We start from the raw sequence: 27,401 nt of genomic DNA on the forward strand, positions 1-27,401 counted from the left end.
TTCTAGTAGCTGAATATGGCTACAGGAAAAATATAATCCTGGCTGGTCTCACTCTGACTTCATGGCCACTAACGTCAATGGGTCCTCCTCGCCTCTGCCTGGCAACCCTACCACATTCATCCCCCATTTTCCCATATGAATAGCTCCCATTCTGCTCTCTGAAACTGACAACTGTCCTCTTCCACACTCACTGTCAAGGATTCTACTCCTGATTTCACTGATATCTCAAAGGAGTAAGAACTTCTAAAGGTCCCACATATCTGCCAAACCCACTGGCTCATCTCCTTTGCTGCTTCCGCTTCCTCTCCTGAACCTCTAACCGCTGGTGAGATCCAGTGTACAGTCTTGACTCTCTCCTCACCTCTATTTATATTCACTCTGCTGGTGAGGCCCTTCAACCTAGACAGCATTTTAAAAAGCAGAGACATTACTTTGCTGACAAAGGTCTGTGTAGTCAAAGCTATGGTTTTTCCAGTAGTCATGTATGGATGTGAGAACTAGACTATAGGAAAGCTGAGCACCAAAGAACTGATGCTTTTGAACTGTGGTGTTGGAGAAGAATCTTGAGAGTCCCTTGGACTGCAAGGAGATCCAACCAGTCCATCCTAAAAGAGATCAGTCCTGGGTGTTCATTGGAAGGACTGATTGAGAAGCTGAAACTCCAATACTTTGGCCACCTGATGCAAAGAGCTGACTCACTGGAAAAGACCGATGCCGGGAAAGATTGAAGGTGGGAGGAGAAGGGGATGACAGAGGATGAGATAGTTGGATGGCATCACCAATGCAATGGATATGTGTTTGAGTTAACTCCAGGAGTTGGCGATGGACAGGGAGGCCTGGTGTACTTCAGTCCATGGGGTGGCAAAGAGTCGGACATGACTGAGCGACTGAACTGAACTGAATGACATCCTTCAGGCGAAGGGCTTTCAACACCATCTACTGGATTGCCATTCCCTTCTCCAGGGGGTGTTCCTGACCCAGGGATTGAACATGGATCTCCTGCATTGCGGGCAGATTCTTTACCATCTGAGCCATCAGAGAAGGCTTCTTATACATTGACAATTCCCACATCTATATCGTGAGCTAGAGCTTCTCCTGAATGTGACTTTCACATCCAATTGCCTAGTCTGAATCTCCATTTGGAGTTAATAGGAATCTCACTGGGCTTCCCTAGTGGCTCAGGTGGTAGAGAATCTGCCTGCAATGCAGATCGAAAGTTGGACATGACTGACTGAGCACACACACATAAACCTAACAGGCCTCAAGAAATGACTGATCTTCTTACCCACCACTCCTTGTCCCTCCCCAAAACAAATACTCCTCCTCAACGCCCAAGGGCTTTTCCTCATCTCAGTAAATGGCTGTTTATTGGGGCTTCCCTGGTGGCTCAGATCTAAGCAGGAGACCCCGTTCAATCCCTGGGTTGGGAAGACCCCCTGGAGAAAGGAATGGCAACCCACTCCAGTATTCTTCCCGGGAGAATTCCACAGACAGAAGAGCCTGGAGGGCTCCACCCCATGGGGTTGCAAGGAGTCAGACATGACTAAGCAACTAACACATTGAATGAAAACCCCCAAATCATCATAACTCACATTCAAAACTCCACAGAATTCTTAGAATATATCCACTTTCTCCTCTGCTCTCATTTAATAATACTTAGGATCTCTTTTCAAATGTTACCTTATTAACAAGATCTTCCTTAAGTATCAATATGTAAAATAAAACACCATCCATCCTACTGGTACTTCCCATCTGCTTTAATCTGCTTTACTTTTATAGCTATTCATCGTATAGTGTATCCACTTGTTCACTGTCTCAACTAGAACGTAAGCTTGAAGATGGCAGCTGTTAGTGACTGGAAGAGAGGAGGTTTGCGACAAATATTTTTGAATGAATAAGTGAATTACTGAAAAAGAATGGAAAGGGAATAGTGATGGTATTGGGGTAGGAGAAGCTCTTGAGCCTAGAGCTATTGGAGAGTTTTAAGCAAGAGTAAATGAAAACAACTCCCAAATAGATTACCTTGGCTGCTGTGTGACTAGTGGGAGGTGGAGGTAGCAACGTGGAAGCCACCTAATCAGTGAAGGACTATGTCAAAATCCAAGCAAGAGAGTGGACAGGATTGAGTGGCACCAATAGAGTGGGAGATGGTTTAAAATTTGAGGGACGAAAAGACAGAATTTGCTTGTTTTCAGACAGAACTTGCTTATGTTTTCGTAGGGGCACAAAAGGAAAAGAGATGATTCAAAGACCATGTCTAATTTTTGCACACAAAGCGGAATCCATTTGGGCAAATCTGACTGACCCTGTTTCTAGTATAAATACGTCCAATAAAAGGATCCTTTGGTCAGTGGTGGGGCGGGGGGGTGGGGGGGGGGATGTGAAACAACGTGAATCACAGACATAAAAGCGCAGCATTTGAGCCAAGTGTTGGAGGAGGAGCAGTGTTCCGTTTTAACAAAGCCAAACGCGAGTTTATTGCGAGAGTTTTGACCTACAGGCCCGGAAACTCAAGGCTGTGGGAGCAGTGTGTTGTTGCTGTTGTTGTTTTTAAGTTTTAAAGGATTCTGCGGAGATGGCCCACGTCTCCAGGAGAAGTCTGGACTGGGCGATACCGTTTTTTCTTCTATTATAACGAACACACACGATTTCCCCCTAACATTTACAGGTCTGGAAATCTTTTTGTCTCCGGTGACGCGAACTTTCTATGCAGTAGGATCTTTTTCCTCGCGATGCACTTTGCAAGCGATGGGGTCCTCCTAACAGCAGATTCAGGAGTCATCACCAGCGTGATCTCTGGGACCCAAGAGATCACTCACTTAGTAATTCCCCTCAACCTCTGGGAAATAACTGTAACAGGGACTTAACTGGATGTAAACTTCTTCACCCTCCCTCCTTCCCGCCGCCTCCCGGACCCACGGCCGCTCCTCCTCCTTTCCGGGAACGAGCCGCGGAGACAATACACAGGCAGGCCCCCTAGCGTTCTTCCGCTCAGCGCCGCCACGCCGGCCCCGCGCCCGCTCCCGCCCGCCGCCCGCCGCCCGCCGCCAGCGACGCCGCCTGTCCGCTTTCCCAGCGGAGCGCCGTATCGGCGGCGGGACGCCACCGGGGCGGCCCGGGAGCGCGCGAGCCCCCTGCGCCCGCCGCCAGGACGACCTCTCGAGGCTCCACCCCGGCTCGGAGGGCTTTCCTCAGAGGCGAGCGCCCGCCCCGCCCCCCCAACCCCGCGCGCGCCAACTCCCAGCTCGCGGCCCTGATTGGCCGCCGCATTCCCGCTTTCCTTCCCGAACCGCCATTTTGAAAATCGTGTTGATTCTGGGCAGCCGAGAGCGCGGCGCGAGCGTCAGGCCAGCGAGCGGCCCGTGCGTGTCCTCCTTGGCGCCTGTCGCCGCCTCCGGGAGCCTCTTCGTGCCCTCACACGCCAGGCCCGTGGCCGCCGGGACCCGCGGTGAGGGCCGCGTCGGCCTGTGGGAGGCCGAGAGGGCGCGCGGGGCCCCGCCCGCACCTCCGCGGCCATTTGGACGGCGGCCTGGGGCGGGGGGAGGGGAGGGGACGCGGGGCGGCCGGCGGCGCGAGGCCCGGCGGTGGGAGGGGCGGCGCGGCGCCCGCGCTTTCCCGCCTCGGCCGGCGCGACGGCTCGCGGGGCCAGAGGGAAAAGCTGCCCCCCGGGGGAGTGAGCGCCGTCGTCTCGGATACGCGGGGAGGCAAACTTTGAGGTCGGGGCTCCTCGCGGCTCCCTGGGGCTGCGCAGGGTGGGCCGGCCGGTCGGGGCGGCCGGGAGCTAAGGGAGACCGAGCCGAGGGGTTTGGTGTGCTCTGCGCCCGCAGGTCCACAGCATGTCCTCCTCGGGCACAGCTGCGGAGGGAGAGGCAGCCCCCGCCCAGCCCGCGTCCGAAAAAGAGCCCGACATGCCCGGCCCGAGAGAGGAAAGTGAAGAGGAGGACGAGGACGACGACGAGGAAGAGGAGGAGGAAGAGAAAGGTGGGGAGAGGACGTCGTCTTTCCTAGTGATGGATTGTACCGAAAACGCTTTTTCTGGCTCTTTGTGCACTTAGAGACGCTCAGTAGGAGTGATTTTTTTTTTCTTCAGTAAGAATGTGGAATTATCTGGGGTTTGTGTGTGTGTGCGCGCTCCGAGCAGCAGTGGAGAAAATAACTTTGTGAATTCCAATTTAAAAAGAACAAAATCCTCGTTCCGTTGTTGTTATTTCGGAGTGCAGTTTGCTTCTCGCCAGCAACAGACAGACGTTCATAACATTTCACTGTTTGACAGGAAGTTTGTAAGTTTCAGATCTGTTTTTTTTAAACTGCTGGCCTTAGGGTACTATGGTAATCTTTTATTTTTGCTCTTCAGTACACATCCTTTACGTTTCGAAATTGTAAGGCTCTGACAGTAAGAATTGAAGAAGTTGTTAATGCTAGACCTGGAAATATTTTAATCGTTCGAGTATATTTGCTGAGCTTCAGCAGACGTTCGTTTCAGAGGCTTAAGGGAGTTAACTTTCACGGGGAAACACCGGTGAAAGCGGTTGCTACTTAGAGTACGAAAGCAGTGAACTGTGAAAAGAAACTTAAAAGAGCTCAGAGTTGTCTCAGTTTTGGTGTAGAGGGAGAACAGTAGTGATCTATGTGACTGGACGCTTGAAATGGGGAGAACCTTACAGAATTGAGTGGTCCCGCGGTCAGTTTATCCAGGGGGCAGTGCGTGTTGAGGTATGCCAGCTTCATGAAATGATTCCAGCCACTTAAATCTCCGTGTCAGACATCTTAGCATTCTCTGATGATATTAGCCCAATATGGATTTATTTAATACTTGATTACAACTCAGCCAAACCAGGTTTCACTGGTTTTGTTTTTTTCCAAGCCTAAACCAGTCCATAATCAGCATTTTATGAATACAATCTGGGTTGAGATTACTCGGTGTGCTTTTTTGTTTGTCTAAAGTGGTAGGTGCTCTAAGAGGGCAAGCATGCCCGCATTTAAGTACGGAAACGCTTAGGAGAAAAATACGGATTAATTTTAAATTATTCATAATGTAATAACTGAAAATTGGCTGCAGTATCTCACTGCTAGTCCAAGACTTTCTCAGCACTTTTTCCTCCAGTTTTTGCTTTTGGATACCACTGAGATGATGAATTTCTTCACGTCAGGAAAAAATTACAGAAGTCATGTGTTCAATAAAGGCACTATAAATGACCAGTACAGTAATGCTTGGGAGATTGATAGTTCAAATTGTGATTTTTTTTTTTTAACATGAAAACTTTTTTTAAAACGCCCAGGCAGTTTTGTAGTTGTCTTAAATTTGTTACTGTTCTCTTTTCCTCCTCTGAGGTGTTTGTGTGACAATTTAAATGGAGGATGTTTTTATCCTACTCAGCCCTGAAAATATAACTCTTCTAGTGAGGCATCTAGAAACACGGCACTGAAATTTGTGCCAAATATGGTGTGGAATTGACTTGACTTGGCAGCAGTTTGGGGAGTGAGGGGAAAGGTGGCAGGAGATGCCTCGTAAAAGATGACTTCTAGGTTTCTGTCATTGGCAGCTGGGTAGGTTATACTACCATTTTCTGAAAAGTAGAATTCACGAAGGTGAGTGAGTTTGGAGATGATTATGACTCCTGTTTTGGGTGCATTGAGTTTGGCGCCTGTAGGACATGAAGTGGAGCTGTCCAGTGTGAAGCTCAAGAGAATGCTCTGGACTGGAGGTAGACCAGGGAAGTCACTAGCTTATAGATGGTAATCAACAGCCAGTTAAGGGCATAAATCATTCAGGGAAGGGAAGCCGGTGATCTTCAGAGTTGCTTTAGAGTGCTGTCTGTTCATTCTTCGTTCAGCTAATACACGCCATGGCCAGGACACACCTGCTGGAGTCCCCTTTTTTTTTTTATTCTGTCTGGGCTGAGCATTACATCTGCAGATCTTGCCTGTCCTTCAAAGCCAGCTCCAATGTTTTGATCCTTTATCCATAATCATAAAAGAATTACTCTTTCATCAACTCACAGAACTTCAATTTTATCTTTCTTGAAGTGTATTAATTTTCTTTGGAGTATATTTTAGTCTCCTAGACTCTACTCAGATCAGATCAGATCAGTCGCTCAGTCGTGTCCAACTCTGCGACCACATGAATCGCAGCACACCAGGCCTCCCTGTCCATCACCAACTCCTGGAGTTCACTCAGACTCAAGTCCATCGAGTCAGTGATGCCATCCAGCCATCTCATCCTCTGTCGTCCCCTTCTCCTCTTGCCCCCAATCCCTCCCAGATCAGAGTCTTTTCCAATGAGTCAACTCTTCGCATGAGGTGGCCAAAGTACTGGAGTTTCAGCTTTAGCATCATTCCTTCCAAAGAAAACCCAGGGCTGATCTCCGCTAAAATGGAGAGGTTGGATCTCCTTGCAGTCCAAGGGACTCTCAAGAGTCTTCTCCAACACCACAGTTCGAAAGCATCAATTCTTCGGCGCTCAGCCTTCTTCACAGTCCCAACTCTCACATCCATACATGACCACTGGAAAAACCATAGCCTTGACTAGACGAACCTTTGTTGGCAAAGTAATGTCTCTGCTTTTGAATATGCTATCTAGGTTGATCTTAACTTTCCTTCCAAGGAGTAAGCATCTTTTAATTCCATGGCTGCAGTCACCATCTGCAGTGATTTTGGAGCCCAGAAAAATAAAGTCTGACACCGTTTCCGCTGTTTCCCCATCTATTTCCCATGAAGTGATGGGACCGGATGCCATGATCTTTGTTTTCTGAATGTTGAGCTTTAAGCCAACTTTTTCACTCTCCACTTTCACCTTCATCAAGAGGCTTTTTAGTTCCTCTTCACTTTCTGCCATAAGGGTGGTGTCATCTGCATATCTGAGGTTATTGAGATTTCTCCTGGCAATCTTGATTCCAGCTTGTGTTTCTTCCAGTTCAGCGTTTCTCATGATGTACTCTGCATAGAAGTTAAATAAGCAGGGTGACAATATACAGCCTTGACGGACTCCTTTTCCTATTTGGAACCAGTCTGTTGTTCCATGTCCAGTTCTAACTGTTGCTTCCTGACCTGCATATAGGTTTCTCAAGAGGCAGATCAGGTGGTCTGGTATTCCCATCTCTTTCACAATTTTCCACAGTTTATTGTGATCCACTCAGTCAAAGGCTTTGGCATAGTCAATAAAGCAGAAATAGATGTTTTTCTAGAACTCTCTTGCTTTTTCGATGATCCAGCGGATATTGGCAATTTGATCTCTGGTTCCTCTGCCTTTTCTAAAACCAGCTTGAACATCTGGAAGTTCACCGTTCACGTATTGCTGAAGCCTGGCTTCGAGAATTTTGAGCATTACTTTACTAGCGTGTGAGATGAGTGCGGTAGTTTGGGCATTCTTTGGCATTGCCTTTCTTTGGGATTGGAATGAAAACAGACCTTTTCCAGTCCTGTGGCCACTGCTGAGTTTTCCAAATTTGCTGGCATATTGAGTGGAGCACTTTCACAGCATCATTTTTCAGGATTTGGAATAGCTCAACTGGAATTCCATCACCTCCACTAGCTTTGTTCGTAGTGATGCTTTCTGAGGCCCACTTGACTTCACATTCCAGGATGTCTGGCTCTAGGTCAGTGATCACACCATCGTGATTATCTGGGTCGTGAAGATCTTTTTTGTACAGTTCTTCTGTGTATTCTTGCCATCTCTTCTTAATATCTTCTGCTTCTGTTAGGTCCATACCATTTCTGTCCTTTGTCGAGCCCATCTTTGCATGAAATTCTCTACTCGGAGAAGGCAATGGCACCCCACTCCAGTACTCTTGGCTGAAAAATCCCAGGGACTGCGGAGCCTGGTGGGCTGCTGTCTATGGGGTCGCACAGAGTCGGAAACGACTGAAGCGACTTAGCAGCAGCAGCAGCAGCAGCAGAAGACTCTACTAGACATGGTCTCTTTTCAGGAAATATTCAATTTCCTTTTTTTTTTTTTAATATTATTTTTATTTATTTGGCTGTACATGATCTTAGTTGTAGCATGTGGAATCTTGTTCCCCAACCAGGGATCAAACCCAGGGCCCCAGCATTGAGAACTCACCAGGGGAATCCCTCAATTTCTTAACCATCTGTTGATGCGCCCTTAGTATCTAGTGCAGCTTTGCACAAAAAAGGCATTCAGGTGAAAGAATGGAAGGCCTGCCACCAATATGTAATTAGTGTCCTCATATTTGTCTGAGTTTATCTCAGTCAGAAAGTAAATGGGTTTTAGAAAATCCAGCTTAATGTTTTAAGTGTTAAAGTAAAAAACTGCAGTCCAGACGAAACATTGCAAAACTTTTTTTTCCCACGGTTTTATGACCATTATTATGAATATCATTTATTGAACTACAAAGTAATGGCATCCCAGTTGATTGCCTTAAATGTTAACTTGCCTAATTTTACCCTAGCTGTAGTAACTAACCTGGGTGCTCTGGCTTGTTCTTCTTTTTCTTTCTTCTGTCAGCTTACTAAATTACTATTTTCTTTGGTTATCTCTTGAAATTCTTTTATCTAAATTTTAACTTGCTGTTTTCTGATGTACAGTAAACAGAATCCCAATAAATAGAATATGTCTAATCAAATTGTAGATTAATGAGCATCTTGGTGATTTTTCACAAATTGACTTCTGTAGCAATAATTGTAGCTGGATAAAAGTTTGTTTGCCTTCTGATTTTTTTTTTTTTTTTAAACACCAGTTCCTCTGTGAGGTTGGCCAGGTAGATAAAATTTTAAAAATTTCAGTGATAATACTAACTTACCAAGTATTTTCACCTCTGTTGTGTCATTTGCTTCTCTAAATCATACTTAGGAGAATAAGATACTAGGTTTCTACAGTTTTTTTCCCCTACATGTTTATATAATACATCCTTTAAGCTTTTTGTTACTTAAGAAGTGTTAAATTAACTTCTAGAAAAGAGCCTCATTGTGGAAGGCAAGAGGGAAAAGAAGAAAGTAGAGAGGTTGACGATGCAAGTCTCTTCCTTACAAAGAGAGCCATTTACAATCGCACAAGGTAAGTTTATATTCCTTTCATTCTGTAGTAAAAATGCCTCAGTATACAAAATGATGGTTAGCAGTGTTTAGTTTTTAGTGTTTACTAAGTACTAATATATTACAGGTGTAATTTAATTTGTTCTATGAGAGCAGAAGTTATATGTAAACTAAGCTCTAAAAATAATTCTCATTAAATGTTCTAACACATAATGGGTGTTTAACATGGTATTTTTTTTCCTCTAGGAAAAGGGCAGAAACTTTGTGAAATTGAAAGGATACATTTCTTCTTGAGTAAGAAGAAAACAGATGAACTTAGAAATCTCCATAAACTGCTTTACAACAGACCAGGAACAGTAAGACCTTTTTTATACTTTTTACCTAGTAGTGTACTTATGTGTTAAAATACTTTACAACAGGAACATAATTTTAGTTCTGGAAAGGACTTTAGTTGCAGAACTAAATCAATTAGATCAATCTCCATTCCATAAAAGTGAGCCAACTGACAGACAGTTTAATGACATATCCTAGGACATGTAGCTAGATATAGCCATTAGTATTGTAACATCCAGAGCTCTTTATGTTGTTGTTTTTAAGTGAAAGTTGCTCAGTCGTGTCCGACTCCTTTCGACCCCATGGACTATATAGTCCATGGAATTCCCCAGGCCAGAAACTGGAATGGGTAGCCTTTCCCTTCTCCAGGGGATCTTCCCAGCCCAGAGATCGAACCCAGGTCTCCTGCCTTGTGGGCAGATTCTTTACCAGCTGAGAAACAGGGGAAGCCCAGGAATACTGGAGTGGGTAGCCTATCCCTCCCTTCTCCAGCAGATCTTCCCAACCCAGAAATCGAACTGGGGTCTCCAGCACTGCAGGTGGATTCTTTACCAACTGAGCTATAAGGGAACCCCATAGTTGTTTTTAAGCCAAACTAAAATTTCAGATTGTGAAATCAAAGTTTTGATTTAGTTATCTTTAACTGTGTTAGAAGAAATTTATTTTTTGAATGATTCTAGCCATTCAGAATAAACAATACAGAATATTGTTTCATTTTTTGAGGAAATATCTGATAAATCGGGATAATTTTTGCTGACAGTTTGTTAAAATAAATCAGTGTTTCATTTACTGATCATAATACTGTACACACAACTTCAGTATTCCATACACCTGAGGACACTTCGCTTTGGGCTGTGCATGGGCAAAGTAAAGCTTGACATTGTTAGACCGTCTGAAGTGTGGTAAGCTTTGTTTTCATGTGTGTTACCTCATTCAACCCTGACAATAGTCTGATCTACACAAGTCCCATTACTGCTAAATGGTATTGACTTTTGGAGGGACTCTGTTCTTTACTTTTTAAAGAATAAATCCCTGACTTTCTTGAATGAAAAATTAATATTACTGGTAACTTGTATTACTTAGGGAAATTTTTTTTTCCCCGTTATTTATTTATTTTGGCTGCACTGCCTGGCTTGTGGAATATTTATTCCCCAACCAGAGAATGAACCTGGGCCTTGACAGTGAGAGCGGGGAGCTGGAACCACTGAACTGCCAGGGAATGAGAGTGTCTTCTAAGTAGTAACTTTCCACATCCCTGGGTGCTATCAGATAACATTTTGTTTGTAAACATTTTATAATGTTAATATTTTAGTAACAAATGCACTTTTCCATTGTGAATTTTAAAATGTGGAATAAACCAGTATTGTAATATGGAGACTGATGTGAAAAGAAAAATGTTGGCTTTGAAATTTTTCTTGTTTACATTACTGGGTAATAAGTAGCATTAATAATAGGAGAAATATTTTCAGGTGTCCTCATTAAAGAAGAATGTGGGTCAGTTCAGTGGCTTTCCATTTGAAAAAGGAAGTATCCAATATAAAAAGAAGGAAGAAATGTTGAAAAAGTAAGTTATCTTTATAAATAATCACGTTTAGATTAATGTGCTTCAGCTTTTTTTTTTAACATTTAAGTATAACTGCCCTTACATTTTCAGTAGACTGCTGATTCTTTGCTTTAAATTCCAAGACCATGTCATCATAAACTATTGACTTGCTTTCTGAAAAATAGTGGCTATCAAGATTATTGAAAGCTCAAAGACATTTCTGTTCCTTAGAAGAACGATACACAGAGGTAAATCATTCACCCAGCCCCAAATCTAGAAGGTCCAAAGGGAATGTAAATGTAGTAAAAACTCTTGACTCCTATTCTGTGTCAGCCACTCCATTCCCTCACTTATAAGTGCCATTTAAACTGTTTTGAAGATAATCAAGTTAATAGAAATAATTTCCACCCTAATGCAGACAAGATGATATATTCTTTAAATAATTTTTTTAATGAGATGATACATTCTTAAAAGTTCTTTATTAAGTCCCCTGTAGTTTAAAACTTGAGTATTAAATATGATTACCTATTACTTTCTTTGAGACATTGTCAGTAGGAATACTCAGGGGAAAATGTAGTATTTAATCACCAGCCAGAAGAATCAACAAGTTTGTGAATTTTAAGTAATGAAATATTTTACATTATTTTCTAGTGAATGAAGTAAGTTTTTTCTTATACCACCATTAAAACTTAAATGGTAAATGATGTTTTCTGTTTATAATAGTACCTGGCTATATTTTGTGCATGCACCAGTCAAGATTATTGGGAGTACTTCTAAGATTCAGAGAAACACTGACTGCTTTTAATGTTTGTGGCTGAGCCAGTTGGGTTAGCTCTTATCCTTACATTGTGGAGAATGTTTATAAATTTTCCTATGTAATCACATTGGCTTTTTCCATTTTCTTTTTCAGATTTAGAAATGCCATGTTAAAGAGCATCTGCGAGGTTCTTGACTTGGAGAGATCGGGTGTAAATAGTGAACTGGTGAAAAGGATCTTGAATTTTTTAATGCATCCAAAGCCTTCTGGCAAAGTGAGGATCAATTTTTACTATTTCAGTAACAAATCAATTCTTTTTAGCCTCTCCTTTCTCTCTCTTTTTTTTAATGAACATTTTAATAGTTAGCAGCATTGCTATCAATATTCAGTAATATCGTCTGCATTCAAAGAATTTGCCTTTGGTTAACATACCCACAACAATTTTGATAGAGAAAACAGAGAAGGCATACAGATGTGTTCTCCCTTATCAAGCATAAAGGATTTAAGATTAAGAAAGATAGATAATTGTTATCTAAATGTCAAATGGGACAGAAATACAAAGAATCCAGAGTTATGCATCTAGAAGATACTTGAACAGAAGTAGGGCTGAGGAGGAAGTATTGGGCTGGTGAGGGAGGGTGTACAGCCTGTAATCAGATCCAGAAAGACAAGGTGGTGTGCTAGAGCCAGAGATTTACTAGATACTGGAGTAAGGTTATGAAAAAGGGGTGGAAAAAAGCTGGCTTTTTGAAGTTTCTTGGGTTGGATTTCTAGAAACATCAAGAGAGCCCAGGAGCTGGACAGGGGAGTGAAATGGTCTTGTGGTTTTTGCCATTCTTCTAAAATCTGGATTCAGTTCAGTCACTCAGTTGTGTCCAACTCTTTGTGACCCCATGAACCGCTCCCCGCCAGGCCTCCCTGTCCATCACCAACTCCCAGAGTTGACCCAAACTCGTGTCCATTGAGTCGGTGATGCTACCCAACCATCTCATCCTCTGTCATCCCCTTCTCCTCCCGCCTTCAATCTTTCCCAAGATCAGGGTCTTTTCAAATGAGTCAGCTCTTCACATCAGGTGGCCAAAGTATTGGAGTTTCAGCTTCAAATCCGGATTAGATTTGCCCAAATTGTTTAACAGTAGCAAAGGACATCACTGAATTGAAGTGGTAATTATCTGAACTTGCCTTTTCAGCTTAAGTCTTTTAGCAGTTATTTTCATATTTTCTCATCTTAATAGGAAAGAATTGAGGAGAGATCTAGAAGACCTAGGAGCTCAGAGTCCATTAGTGAGGAGAGAAGGGCATTAAGATTAGAAAACTGGGAAATAGCTCTGGGACTTTTATTTTTGCCTGCTCTTGGTCCTGTTGACTATTAGCTGGACAGTGATGCCTAAGGATATTTTTGTCATGTAGCTACAAATTGAAGAGATGATGGGGATAGAATTCCCATTGGTTTATCTATAAGATGAGTTTGAACACTGTTTCCCCAGAAGCAGTTACTAAGTTGTCTGAATTATGAGGGATGCTTTTAATTCAACTTTTCCTTAGTGGTTTTCAAATGTGTTTAGCTTCAAGACCCTATCATTTTCTTAAACTTAATGAGGACCTCTAGAGCTTTTGTTTATGTGAGTTATTTTGATATTTGGTAGTGGTGACTTAGTCCCTAAATCGTATCTCTTTGTGACCCCATGGATGATAGCCCACCAGGCTCATCTGTCCATGGGATTTCCCAGGCAAGAATACTAGAATGGGTTGCCATTTCCTTCTCCAGGGGATCTTCCTACCCAAGGGACTGAACTCAGGTCTGCTGAATTGGAGACAGATTATTCTTACAGACTGAGCCACCAGGGAAGCCCATTTTGATATATCAGTTCAGTTCAGTCGTGTCCGACTCTTTGCGACCCCATGAATTGCAGCACACCAGGCCTCCCTGTCCATCACCATCTCCCAGAGTTCACTCAAACTCACGTCCATTGAGTCAGTGATGCCATCCAGCCATCTCATCCTCTGTTGTCCCCTTCTCCTCCTGCCCCCAATCCCTCCCAGATCAGTCTTTTCCAATGAGTCAACTCTTCGCATGAGCTGGCCAAAGTACTGGAGTTTCAGTTTTAGCATCATTCCTTCCAAAGAACACCCAAGACCGATCTCCTTCAGAATGGACTGGTTGGATCTTCTTGCAGTCCAAGGGACTCTCAAGAGTCTTCTCCAACACCACAGTTCGAAAGCATCAATTCTTCGGCACTCAGCTTTCTTCACAGTCCAACTCTCAATCCATACATGACTACTGGAAAAACCATAGCCTTGACTGGACGGACTTTTGTTGGCAAAGTGATGTCTTTGCTTTTGAATATGCTATCTAGGTTGGTCATAACTTTCCTTCCAAGGAGTAAGTGTCTTTTAATTTCATGGCTGCAGTCACCATCTGCAGTGATTTTGGAGCCCAAAAAAATAAAGTCTGACACTTTCCCCATCTATTTCCCATGAAGTGATGGGACCAGATGCCATGATCTTCGTTTTCTGAATGTTGAGCTTTAAGCCAACTTTTTCACTCTCCTCTTTCACTTTGATCAAGAGGCTCTTCAGTTCCTGTTTACTTTCTGCCATAAGGGTGGTGTCATCTGCATATCTGAGGTTATTGATATTTCTCCTGGCAATCTTGATTCCAGCTTGTGCTTCTTCCAGCCCAGCGTTTCTCATGATGTACTCTGCATAGAAGTTAAATAAGCAGGGTGACAATATACAGCCTTGACGGACTCCTTTTCCTATTTGGAACCAGTCTGTTGTTCCATGTCCAGTTCTAACTGTTGCTTCCTGACCTGCATATAGGTTTCTCAAGAGGCAGATCAGGTGGTCTGGTATTCCCATCTCTTTCAGAATTGTCCACAGTTTATTGTGATCCACTCAGTCAAAGGCTTTGGCATAGTCAATAAAGCAGAAATAGATGTTTTTCTAGAACTCTCTTGCTTTTTCGATGATCCAGCGGATATTGGCAATTTGATCTCTGGTTCCTCTGCCTTTTCTAAAACCAACTTGAACATCTGGAAGTTCATGGTTCACATATTGCTGAAGCCTGGCTTGGAGAATTTTGAGCATTACTTAATAGCGTGTGAGATGAGTGCAATTGTGCAGTAGTTTGGGCATTCTTTGGCATTGCCTTTCTTTGGGATTGGAATGAAAACAGACCTTTTCCAGTCCTGTGGCCACTGCTGAGTTTTCCAAATTTGCTGGCATATTGAGTGCAGCACTTTCACAGCATTATATTACAGGATTTGAGATAGAATAGCTCAACTGGAATTCCATCACCTCTACTAGCTTTGTTCGTAGTGATGCTTTCTAAGGCCCACTTGACTTCACATTCCAGGATGTCTGGCTGTAGGTCAGTGATCACACCATTGTGATTATCTTGGTCGTGAAGATCTTTTTTGTACAGTTCTGTGATTTTGATATGTACTGTCAAATAAATTTTTCAGTTTTTTTTAAATTTAGAATACGCTACAGTACAGTATTTTGATATATACTGCATTCTAAATTAAAACTGAAAAGTTCTAAAATAGCAACAGACCCACTGCATGTTAACAAAAGTAATATTTTGTCTGAAAAATAGCTATACTTTCCAAAATTTTAATGAGAAGAATGACATTCTGTGTTTTGCAGATCTGTTTGTGTCTTGACTTAAGACAGATCTATTCTCATTTGCTTCTGCATTTCCTTCTGTTGCAATAATGTATTGTTTTGCTTGAAGTATAAGAAAAAAAAATCCAACTTCACACAGCTATGTAGTTAGAAAAAGGGGGGATATTTTAAAAAAGCATTTCAGGTAATTTTGGATAGTCGCCTTTGATACAGTACTAAACCTCCACAGTTGTGGGAGTGGGGCAGAGTCTTAAAGGTTAGTTGGAATGTAGTATTTAAAACCATGTTAATAAACTTGGACCTTTTACCTGTGTGTGATTTTGTAATAGGTACCCTCCATTTGGAAAATACTGATTCCCTGAATTACGCATATCTTCCAAATGCTAGCACATTTCACTGTCAAAAAACCATATTCATTAACATAACTATTATCGGGGGGAAAAAATCTTCAAGTACTTGGGAGGCTGTCAGGCCCATGATAGTGGAGGTAAACTTTCCAAAATTTAATTTTCACTTGAAACTTTGAAATTCATCATTGGAAACAAGTGCTGTCAGTTTGGTGTTTTTGTTTTTTGAGGTGACAGACTCACAATCATTTTTGACAATATGTCTATCAAATACTAAGTCTGACAAAACAATACTAGGCATTGTTTTTCAATTATCCTTTTAAAAATGATGTTCCAAAGAAAAAAGTAGCTAACTTTGCAAGGCCGTGGACTGTAGGAGTCCACCAGGCTCCTCTGTCCATGGTATTTCCCAGGCACTTTCACTGCTCAGTTGCACAAATGCTTTTCGTCAAGAAAATCCGTGAACTTCCTTACGCAGTGGGAGTACTGCATGTGAGCCTCCCATTTTGCTGTACAGATGTTGTGCAGATGTGCTCAGAGGTTGAGAGTCAACATCAAGGACTAGTGTGTGGTTGGTTATGAGGTGGTGAGGAGTAAAATGACTACAAACCCAAGTTTCTGCCTCAGTCTCGATAAGGTATCAGTAGGTTTGCCTACCTTTGTTTCTTGAGCAGTCACTACAAATGTCAGGGCAGTGAAAAGAGCAAATAAATACTCTTCTTGGTATTACTGTCAAAATAGTTCTGACCTTTAGGGCTTTGGGGAAGGTCTTAGGAAACTCTCAGGGTCTGTGAACCATAGTTTGAGAACCATTGTTTTATCTTTTTTTTAATGACATCTTATTATATCCATTTTTCATATCTGATTTTGTGGTGATTACTCCTTAATCTAATGGTATCAATCTCAGGCTATTTTCTATGCTACCATATGCTTCCATCATTTAAGGAAAACACTATAAAGTCATTAGTATTCATCTTCTAGAATAGTCTTAAAGGTGCTTAAAAGTGTTGGTTTAACGTTGTTTTACTCTGCTTTTGTACTTCTACCTTGTTTGTTAGATTCTGTTCCTCAAAGGGGATAATGCTCTTGACACTGGTTTCCGATGAATATATTCAACTATTTTTAGAACCAATATAGGAAAGTTCTAAGGCACTTATATATTATTACTTTTTAAAAATGAAGATCTCTTCATTTATTTTTAGAAGTTGAATTTTCTTGATTGGGTTCTTGAATGATGAAACATCCTTTGATTTTCTCATGTAGATTTATCCAGCACCCCCCCTCCCCATTCCAGTCCTCATCTTAACTGATTTCACATACAGATTATTTTCTTAACACCTGCATCTGGTTCCTGAGCTGACATAGGTAGATTACTTTTTTCAAATATATTCATATCTTGGATTTCATTTAATGAATAGTGAGTTTAGACAGAGTTAGCTTTTCTCCAAACACTTATCAAAGAATTCATCAAAATGGATTGGTTCCTGGTAATAGATGGTAATGGCAATAGTTCACATAATGGGATTATCTATATATGTTTATTCTAGGAGATTTATGGAGAACCTCTCTGAGAAATATCTTTGTCCACTACCTTAGTTTCTGGAGGCACCTAGATTGACTGTTTCCCAGTCTGCCTTTAGAAGGGTAGGTTGGGCAAGCTGGAGGCTGTCCCGTGGGTTGTAGATAGCCTGAAAGTGCCACATTACACAAAACAGCCACTTCTTAATTTTGGTGTGGGTAACAGTGACTCTGAAGCCTGGGAGGTTCCGGAAGGGAAGGGAGCTGTGGTTCTGCTGTATTCGTGAGAGATACCACTTAAAGTTACCGAGAACGTGTACACAATTGCGTATCTTAAGGTAATGTTATGGAATTCTTCTTAATGTTTTTACTTATTGTAGAAAATAACATAGGCAAAAACAAAGACAAAAGATACCCATAATTTTAATTCCTCAGTGTATATCTGGAGAGGGCAACGGCACCCCACTCCAGTACTCTTGCCTGGAGAGTCCCATGGACGGAGGAGCCTGGTGGGCTGCAGTCTGTGGGGTCGCAAAGAGTTGGACACGACTGAGCGACTTCACTTTCACTTTCCACTTTCACGCATTGGAGAAGGAAATGGCAACCCACTCCAGTGTTCTTGCCTGGAGAATCCCAGGGACGGGGGAGCCTGGTGGGCTGCCGTCTATGGGGTCACACAGAGTCAGACACGACTGAAGCAACTTAGCAGCAGCAGTGTATATCTTTTCAGAATCTTTATGCAAAGTTACTTTATGGTTTTCAGTTTCTGAAGTTACCAATTACTCCCCTAAGAAAGCATTTAAAAATTAAATTTGTTGGTTAATATAATCAAATCATTTTCCTCATGTGATCTCTGCTTTTTAAATATGCAAGGTTTAATTGAATATCAAGGTAATGGCAGTGGCACTTATTTTGTAGTTCCTAATTAGTTTCATAATTAACATACTCAACACTTAACTGCGTGTTTAAAATCATAAGTGAGAATATAATCCTGGCATTCCTGAAAGTAGAACCCCTAGGTAATATGAATATAAACTATATGGTTCATAAAATCAGGACGTGTAAAGTGAGGTTTTATTTCCTTTATGGATGATGTGTCTCAGTCTGTTGATTGAAGGGTCCCCTAAAGCAGGAAGACAGTGACAGTTTTAATGTTGATAGGGATGAAATAAATTATGAGTCTGACTGAAAATATTGTCCTGGTGAAGTGTAAATAGAAGTCTTAAATGTCACACAGTGTGCACTCAGACTTCTAGTCCTATATCAGTATGTGAAGAGTCTCTTGCCTGGGTGTTCAGAGGAATGAAAAGCTATTGGTAATGCAGGCAAAAAGGTTAACGTGACACGTAAAGTTAGAGGTGTATTACTCTGTAAAGCTGCTAAACTTGTGTCAGGAAAGAAGCGTGATTTAAGAAGCCGTTGAGTTGAGAAGTAGTTATCAGAAACAGGTGATTGACTTGGAACTGTAGTATCTCGTTGGTATTCTTTATAAGACCTCATTGGTATTCTTTATTTTACGCAGCCATTGCCAAAATCTAAAAAAAGTTCTAGCAAAGGCAACAAAAAGGAACGGAACAGTTCTGGGATGGCCAGGAAAGCTAAGCGAACCAAATGTCCTGAAATCCTGTCAGATGAATCTAGCAGTGATGAAGAGGAAAAGAAAAACAAAGAAGAGTCCTCAGAGGATGAAGATAAAGAGAGTGAAGAGGAGGTAAAATGTTGGCACTTTTTCCTCATTTCTTTTCATGCGGAGAGTTAAATATTCATCTGTATAATAGATTGGTCAGAAAACATATATACCATGTTGGTGGTTTTTAATTCCAAAGACACAGAAATGATGAAGTGTAAGCCCTTTCTTTTTCTTAAGGAGCTTTTAGTTTTATTACTGTGCCGGAGTGCAAGAGTTGGTTGGAAGAGTGAGGTTGGTGTGGACTGGATTTGAGCTGGACCTTGGAGACTAGAGTACATAAATGAAGGCGGGGCGGGGGTATGTGTGACAGGACCATAAAGGAGATCTTAGAATTTTTTCATAGTATATCAGTATTTTTTGATTGACTTGTGCTATTTTATTCTGTTTTATGCAAAAAAGCAAGGGATTTAAGGACCACCATTTTATCTCACTTTGGGATTACTTAATGAGACTGGCAGCATTTGAAGTTTATTTTGTTGGTGGGCAAGTTTTGTATCACTTCGGAATGCCTGCCATTTTCTTTTACTTGGGAGTATTTTTTAAATGTTGGGACGTCCATGGTGACTCAGTGGTAAAGAATACTCCTGCCAATGCAGGAGATACGGGTTCAATCCCTGGGTCGGGAAAATCCCTTGGAGAAGGAAATAGCAACCCGCTCCAGGATTCTTGCCTGGGAAATACCATGGACAGAGGAGCCTGGCAGGCTAAAACAGTACTTGGGGTTACAAAATAGTTATACGACTTAGCAACTTAACAACAATGAAATGTTGAGAATATTTAGTTTCCAGAGAGTTCGGAAGGAGAGTTGCTGAACCATTTAAGGAGTTAGCTTACCCTCTTCTTGATATGTACCTTTAGCCAAGTAGATGAGGACGAGTGGGTACAAGGAATGATTTCCTGTTGTTAGTAGTGGTTTGCTGACTCTGTTTTCCTGTTTTGGTGCTCCCTTTTATGATCAGAACTTGCCTGGGTAATCTCCCTTGTTTCACTTAGGGACTTGGTTAACGTGGCTTGACCTGGGTGAAGATGATTTTTCCGTGTGGAGGGGGGGCTGCCTTGTGCATTATAGAGTTTGCCTACTAGAGGCTAGTAAGCACACCCCTGCCCCCAACCTTTAGTTAAAACCAAAAGTGTTTTTAGACATTGCAAAGTGTCCCCTGGGGACAAAATCACCTTCAGTTGACGACTACTTCTATTAGAATAAAGACGTGGTAAACTATGTTTTTAAAGGTTTGCGCTTTGTGTTTGTCTTTGGGTATTTAAAAATCCGTGCGTGTTTTAATGTCAGATTCTATAAAGACTTCTGTAAAGCTAACTATGAAGCACTTCCTAGTTTTAAAAAGAATACTACAGATCCAGCAGGTGTTTCATAAATAGTATCTTAATATATATTTTTGGTGTGAAGGAAGATGAGTAATCTGAGCACTGAGGTTTTTATGGAATAGATTTTAAGGAAGTGGGAGGAAAACATGTTTGTTTACATGTGAATATGTAATAGTAGCAATTCTGCAATAGATTTCCTCATTCAACACATTTTTGGTTATCTACTGTGTGTATTCATTAAACTTTGCAAAACCTTTTCAAAGGCAGATTTAAAGCATGAAAAGTTGTCTTAGAATATAAACATTTAATTTTTTCTTAGAGGTACTATGGTTAGGAGCATGGCCTTTGGAAACTGAGTTCAAATCCCAGCTGTGTTCTGATCATCACTGTTTGGCTTTGGGCAAATTACTTAAAACTGTATTTCAATTTCCTTCTGTATAATGGGGATAATAGTAGTAGTATCTTCCAAGGGTTGTATTAAGCACTTAGAGCAGTACATAGCACAGTATTAAGTAAATATTAGCTGCTATTACTGTTGTTATTAAGATGACATTTTATCATATGTAAGATTTCTAAATCCAATCTTCTGTCATTACTAAGGTGTAACTTTAAAAGTGAGGATATTTTACACTCGTTTTTTCCTTGCTTTCCAGATTATTGTCCCTTTGTTCTGAGTAGAGTTAGTTGCTGTCAGTGAATGCAGATAACTCCTGATTCATGACTATCTTGGTTGTTGTATAAGGATCACACGTGGAACTGTCCCACTACAAATCAGAGCTTTTCTTTCTACAGTGCCATAAATTAGGATCTTGTTAGAAATCCAGGTCAAATGATGAAAATCCGTGAAGGAAAAAAAAGCTTTTCAGACATTCATAATTGGGTTGGTGCAAAAGTAATTGCGGTTTTCATTGTTGAACTTTGCCAGTTGATATTGGAGTACTTTTTTGGGGGAATACATTCTTAAACGTGGTTATAGTATTCATTTTAATATGCATTTCTCACCTTTTTTTGCTAATGACTTATTACTTGCTGTTTATATTTATTTTAGACTATAGAAATGATTGTTAGACATAAAGCAAATTTGAGCAATTTTTTTATTCAAGTTCAGAATGGGTTGTAAGGCAGCGGAGACAACTCATAACATCAGCAACATGTTTGGGCCAGGAACTGCCTATGAAAGTACAGTGCAGTGGTGGTTCAAGAAGTTTTGCAAAGGAGAGCAGAGCCTTGAAGATGAGGAGCATCATGGCCAATCATCAGAAGTTGACAGTGACCAGCTGAAAGCCATCATCAAAACTGATGCTCTTAAAACTACACGAGAAGTTGCTGCAGAGCTCGTTGACCATGCTGTGGTCATTAGGCATTTGAAGCAAATTGGAAAGGTGGAAAAATTGATAAGTGGGTGCCTTGTGATCTGACCGAAAATAAGAACGTTTTTCTTTTGAAGTGTTGTCCTGTCTTACTCTACATAACAATAATGAACCGTTTCTCGATTGGATTGTGATGTGCAACAAACAGTTGATTTTATACAACAACTGGTGAAGACCAGCTCAGTGGCTGGACCGAAAAGAAGGTCCATAGCACTTCCCAAAGCCACATTTGCACCAAAAAAAAGGTCATGGTCATTGTTTGGTGGTCCCATTTAAGCCACTACAGCTTTCTGAATCCTGGCAAAATCGTATCCGAGAAGTGTGCTCAGCAAATCAATGAGATGCACCAAAAACTGCAACACCTGCAGCCAGCAGTGGTCAATAGAAAGGGCCCAATTCTCTTCCACAACAACACGTGACTGACACTTCCCAAGTTGAAAGAATTGGGCTACAAAGTTTTGCCTCATCCACCATATTCACCTGACCTCTTGCCGACTGACTACAACTTCTTCAAGCATCTCGACAACTTTTTGCAGGGAAGACTCTTCCACAAGCAGCAGGAGACAGAAAATGCTTTCCAGGAACTTGTCGAATCCCACAGCATGGGTTTTTTCACGCTACGAGAATAAAGAAACTTATTTCTCATTGGCGAAAATGTGTTGATTGTAATGGTTCCTATTTTGATTAATAAAGATGTGTTTGAGCCTAGTTATATTGATTTAAAATTCATGGTCTGAAACCGCGGTTACTTTTCAACCAACCTAATACACATCACACAATATAAAAGCTGTATCATCATGCTGTATGGTTTTTCTGCTTGGGTTGGTATTGACAGACTTCATAAAATATACTAGTAAAATCTGGACTGAGAAATCTTTGTTTTTCCTGTTAAATCACCCTCTCGCAAACAGTTATTTTTCATTTAAAGACTTTCACATTTAGGGCCATTCTCACAAACTTTATTGCTGATTCCGTTACTGTGAAAGGCTCCAGTTGCCTTTGAAAGGTAAGTGCTGGCAGGAGGGATAGTATTTCTATGGTAACTTTGTTTTCCCTTTTTCTTCTATTTTTTGAAGACTCAGTTAAGTGGCAGCCTCATTAGGGACTTCATAAATGGAGATATTTTTGTTCACTACTATGAAAAGACCTCTTATTTCTAAGAGGCCATACAGAAGAGTTGCTGATTGATGGGAAAATTTGAGGATTGCATATAGATAGAAATTTCTTTGCAGATTATTTTTCTGTGGAGTATTACTTTGTTTTTTATTTTTATTTCCTGAAATGAATTTTTCCTTCATAGATAAAACTTTTCCCTGTTAAGATTAACTTCTTGTTCTATTTTAGATTCTTGGAATAAATAAATGAACTTGTTTCTTCTTTCCTCTGTAAATTGAGAGCTTTGGATCATATAATTTATATCATATTGCTGAAGTCAGAAGTCTTAAGCAGACATCCAGTTATAGTGTTCACTAGCCAATTAAGTGAGGCTGAGTATTATTCACCGTCCTTTTCATATTTAGCTGTGTGAAAGAGCAGGATGCTTAATTTATAAGTAAGTTTATTATTTTTAAAATACAGGATTAAACTCAATGAAAACTGTACTTAAAGAATTGGCAGGGTTTTTTGTTCTTTTAGTCTTTTATATGAAGTATGTCACATTTAGCGTGTTAGCCAGCAATTGCTGAGATACTTTGTTTGAGGTTCTCTGTACCTGTACCTCTGTTTCTGTGATACATAGTGAGGGGTTCACAACCATTTTTCATTCTCTTTTACTTTAGAATTAATTCAAACAAGAAGATGCTCTTTCTGAGAGTGACTGGGTAATAATTTCTTTGTAAAAGAGCTGTTGTAAATCAGCTCTATCTTTATTTCTTTATAAAAGAGCTGTTACAAATTACCTATCATCTTGGCTCTTGGACATTTGGTTATTACTCAGGGTGGTAGAAGGAGAGCAGTTTGGAACCAGGCAGAAACTGGTATGTGAGGTTTTCTTTACAAAGAGAGAATAGAGGTTTAATTACTTATTATGAAAATCAATTGATTCCCATATTGGAATAGATTTTTAGGAGATTGCTGAGATTAAACCACACTCAGGCGTGCCTTTCACTACGTGTCACCTTAAGCACAGAAGACTCACTGAAGAGTACAGAGAAAGGAGAAGCAGTGCTTTCCACATTAGTGAAGACAACTCTAATAATGTTTTAGACCCTTAAGAGCTGGCTTAGTGCTTCTTCAGTTTTTGTTTCCTAGTGTTTTATAAACACTCTTTATGTCTAGGAAAGTATAAAACTAATTGTGAATATTTACTTTGTGAGTATTGAATTTATCTGAAGATTCTCAAATACATCAGGAATATCTTCAGCTCTGTACTTAAAACCCCTGCTACTAATGTCCGAAACGGGAGTTACTTTTTCTTTCAAGACAAGGAATCCACAAACAGGCAATTCTGGGCCAGGACAGCGGCTCAAGAAAAGTATTAAGAATTTAGGGACTGTCTCTTCCTGAGCCCCCATCTTGATGTGTGCCATTTAACCTCATGATATCAGGAAGATTATTTTACCTTTAAAATAATGCCTTTTACCTTTAGGCATTGTGTCCCGGTGCCAGATAGAGAAGGGTAAAAAGTTTTCTTTTGGTGTTTTCTCCCCTGGCAAGGATACTTTTCATCAGAGAGATCCATGTGCATTGCATGGGCCAGAGCATTATTACCTGGCCACCACTGGCTGTAGGGGAAGCTGGAAAGACCCAGGTGTTAGCTCTCCTGCTTCTGTTGGAGGAAGACAGATAAAAAGTGGGATATTGAGTGAGCCATCATGCAGTGTTTACCCAGTCAGAGAATTTTGCAGTTCTGGAACATTTGGACCATTTGAGGAATTATTTGGTAGTAGTGGGAGGGTGAACGTGAAAGCTTTGTTAGGCCTTAATTACGTCTTAAAAAATAATCTCCCTACCCCACCTCCATATGATCAAAGGAATTACAGAATATATAAACTATTGGAACCTTTTGTTGGAAGGCAAAAGTGAATAATTACCGTAATAAAATCTATTTAGAGTTAAACTTGCTTTCCTGGTCTCTTGTGGGTTAGAGCAAGGCTTGCACATTCTTTACTCTTGGCGTTCTCAAGTTTTCTCAGCCAAGTTGTTCAAAGGATAGTGTATTAGAAGCTAATACTTATTTTGTTCATCTGTTCACCCAGTACAACCTTTCTGCTGTGAGGACAGGATTCTGGCTCTGTGTGACAGGCGTCTTTTTTGGAGACCCTCCTTCAATAGCCCTGCTCCCAATAAAAGATAGGTAAGCCTTCTCCCAAGGGTTTTTTTTTGCCTCCCTTCAAAAAGTGCTTGTGTCATTCCCCTGCTTCTGTGCCTTCATGGTTATCAGACACGTGGAAAATCTTCAAATTTTTAAAAATTTCTATTATTACTGTACATTGTAAAAAGTTTAGATTACAGTACATTGTACTGTCTGAAATTACCAGCAGCAGTTAGTTGGTTTCCCTTTTATCTGTTTCCCTTTAGTGCATCAAAAATACCTACAGTACTGATGGTTCTGATTGAACCACTCACAGCATCTTCAGAAAAGGCAAGCCAGAATCTAGAAATAAATCCCAACTTGGAAACTAGCTTTTTCTTTATTCTTTTTTTTTTTTCTTTCATTTTTCACCTAATTTTTTTCCATACATTTTGCTGAAAGACTCAAAATCTTACTTCCTGTTAAATGCAACTGTCATGAGTACTTCCAGCATTTTTCCTGTATAATGCTACATAATGTGTTTATTGTAATTACTAAAATATTCAAAATACTTTTTAAAAGACTTAAAATAGGAGGCCAGATCTTAATTTTTAATATAATCACTTTTCGATTGTTCAGTTCAATAAATTGAGAGTGTGCTATGTGCTGTTGGGGTTACAGAAGATATTTTCTACCCAAATATCACTTGCGTGATACTTGGTACAGGATTTTAAAAGAAAGAGCATCTCTGTGTTGATGAGGGAAAGCTTTGGGAAGAGGTTGGAAGAAAACCAATTGTAATTGACTTTGGGACTAGAAAGGAAAGTTGGCCATGTGACCAAAGATGGGGCGTAGAAAGGTACTCCACACTTGTCTGTGGTTAGGTGGTTTGTCCAGAAGTAAAGCAGCTAGAGATGAAGCTAGAGCAGTATACACTGAAGCCAGACTACAGAGAACCCACGTGGTTGGGCCTTGTGTGAGTAATATAACCTCTGGGGACAGATTTAGCATTCTCGTTTCTTCAAAATGATTGCTTATTCTACCTGAGCATTTAGCTAAGTGGAGAAAAAGAGACATGTCTTCTGTCTTCCAAGAACTGACTGTTTAGGTGGGGAGAGCTACCAGTCTTTCAGTAAGCCTCTACTGGTGCATGATGAGGACGGGCTTCCACAGTGGCTCAGTGGTAAAGAATCCTCCTGTAATGCTGGAGACCTGGTTTGACCCCTGGGTCAGGAACATCCCCTGGAGAAGAAAATGGCAACCCACTCCAGTATTCTTGCCTGAGAAATCTCACTGATAGGGGAGCCTGGTGGGCTACAGTCCATGGGGTCGTAGAAAAGTCAGACACGACCGAGCAACTGACGACAGCAAGGAGGATACTATTGAGAATCTGCCATGTGCCATGTACTTTACATCTTGAATCTTGTGTAGTCTTGACTCCATGAGAGAAGGTGGTACATTCTTATTTTTTGCTTTGGATATTAATTATCCAGCTTTCCAGAGCTGCTAGTTCATATACTTCTGTCTTCAGCTCTATATCCAAATCTGATTTTAAGCAGTAGCTTTAGGGAAGTTTAACACGGGCATATATCCACGTCTGCTGGTGTAAAGTTCAACCTGTTGATCTCTCTGATTCTGCCTGTTCTCTGTGTGTCTCCAGTAATTCATGACCTAGACCAGGAGTTGGCAAACTATGGCCTGTATGCAGATCCAGTTTCATACAGCCTAGAAGCCAAGGGTGGTTTTTCCATTTTTTTAGTATTTGTAAAAGACAAAAGAGGAAGATTGTACAACAATGACCATAAGGGGCCAGCAAAAGCTAAAATATTTATTATTTGCACTTCATAGAAAAGGCTTGGTGACAGACCTAGACCATACATTTCTCTCGTTTTACGTCGTTTACAGCTAGGTGAGTAAGCTGTGGGGCTTTTAAGAAATACATAGGCCCCAGCCCCCACCCTTAATTTTTTGTTCTCTTTCTCTTAAAGTTTACAACCTATTTAGATAAGTTGTGCCAAAAGACAGATAACTAAAAATCAAAAAGTTTGGCTAACTGCTATTGATAGAAAAAACGTCTTAGCTAGCAGAGTGATTCTAATGAAATAGAACCTTGGAATTAGAATAGATCTTGAAAAGTTATCTATAGTCTCCAAGGATCTTTTCCCATCTCAGTTTTCCAAATAATTACATAGCAACGGCTAAGTGGTAGTTCTAAACTTGGCAGTGGAGATCAAGAAACAAGATAGAGTCTCGGTGTTAAGCCGTTCAATCTAGTTGGCAGGAGGGGAGAGGTCAAAGCTTAGGAGGGGAAAAGTACGGGAAAATAAAGAGTTCAGAAAGTGGTTTGCTCAAGCTCGAGTCTGTCTTTCTTTCTATGAGCAGGTAGGGAGCAAAGATCCAGAGAGGGAAGCCTCACGGGAGGTGACAGTTTGATCTGAGCCTTAAAGGATAAACAGGAGAGGTTGGCATAAGGAAAGAAAGGGGTTTGGAGAAAATGGTACAAAATTGAATTACATGAAAGGCCCATCTTAGCATCACCAAAAAAGATTCTAGAGAAATGATCCTGGAGCCCATACAGAGTTTGGAGGAAAGGGCCAGAGATAGTCCTAATACTGAGTTTGGTTACATTTTGTTGCCTTGCTGTATTTTCTCCCAGCACTTTTAATT

At 41.0% G+C, this 27,401-nt stretch overlaps 1 protein-coding gene across 4 annotated transcripts in view; it reads left to right on the top strand.

Moving 5' to 3' along the window:
* The first annotated feature begins 3,076 nt into the window (after window positions 1-3,076).
* DEK (DEK proto-oncogene) overlaps window positions 3,077-27,401 on the top strand; it is a 31,942-nt gene continuing 7,617 nt past the window's right edge. Inside the window, exons 1-8 of one of the 4 annotated variants that reach the window (XR_003508005.1) lie at window positions 3,077-3,448; window positions 3,828-3,981; window positions 8,912-9,013; window positions 9,238-9,347; window positions 10,794-10,888; window positions 11,778-11,898; window positions 18,642-18,830; window positions 24,700-24,797. Coding sequence is in view for 3 of the 4 variants with exons in the window: in XM_027524331.1 (XP_027380132.1) it covers window positions 3,837-3,981; window positions 8,912-9,013; window positions 9,238-9,347; window positions 10,794-10,888; window positions 11,778-11,898; window positions 18,642-18,830; window positions 21,236-21,550 (1,077 nt within the window). In the remaining variant the exon portion in view is untranslated. Of the gene's footprint in view, window positions 3,449-3,597; window positions 3,717-3,827; window positions 3,982-8,911; window positions 9,014-9,237; window positions 9,348-10,793; window positions 10,889-11,777; window positions 11,899-18,641; window positions 18,831-21,235; window positions 24,518-24,699; window positions 24,798-27,401 lie in introns of those variants that run through there. The other 3 variants (XM_027524331.1, XM_027524329.1, XM_027524330.1) reach the window with 3 other exon arrangements.

Source organism: Bos indicus x Bos taurus, chromosome 23 (genome assembly GCF_003369695.1).
Source record: "Bos indicus x Bos taurus breed Angus x Brahman F1 hybrid chromosome 23, Bos_hybrid_MaternalHap_v2.0, whole genome shotgun sequence".
Classification (NCBI taxonomy): domain Eukaryota; kingdom Metazoa; phylum Chordata; class Mammalia; order Artiodactyla; family Bovidae; genus Bos; species Bos indicus x Bos taurus.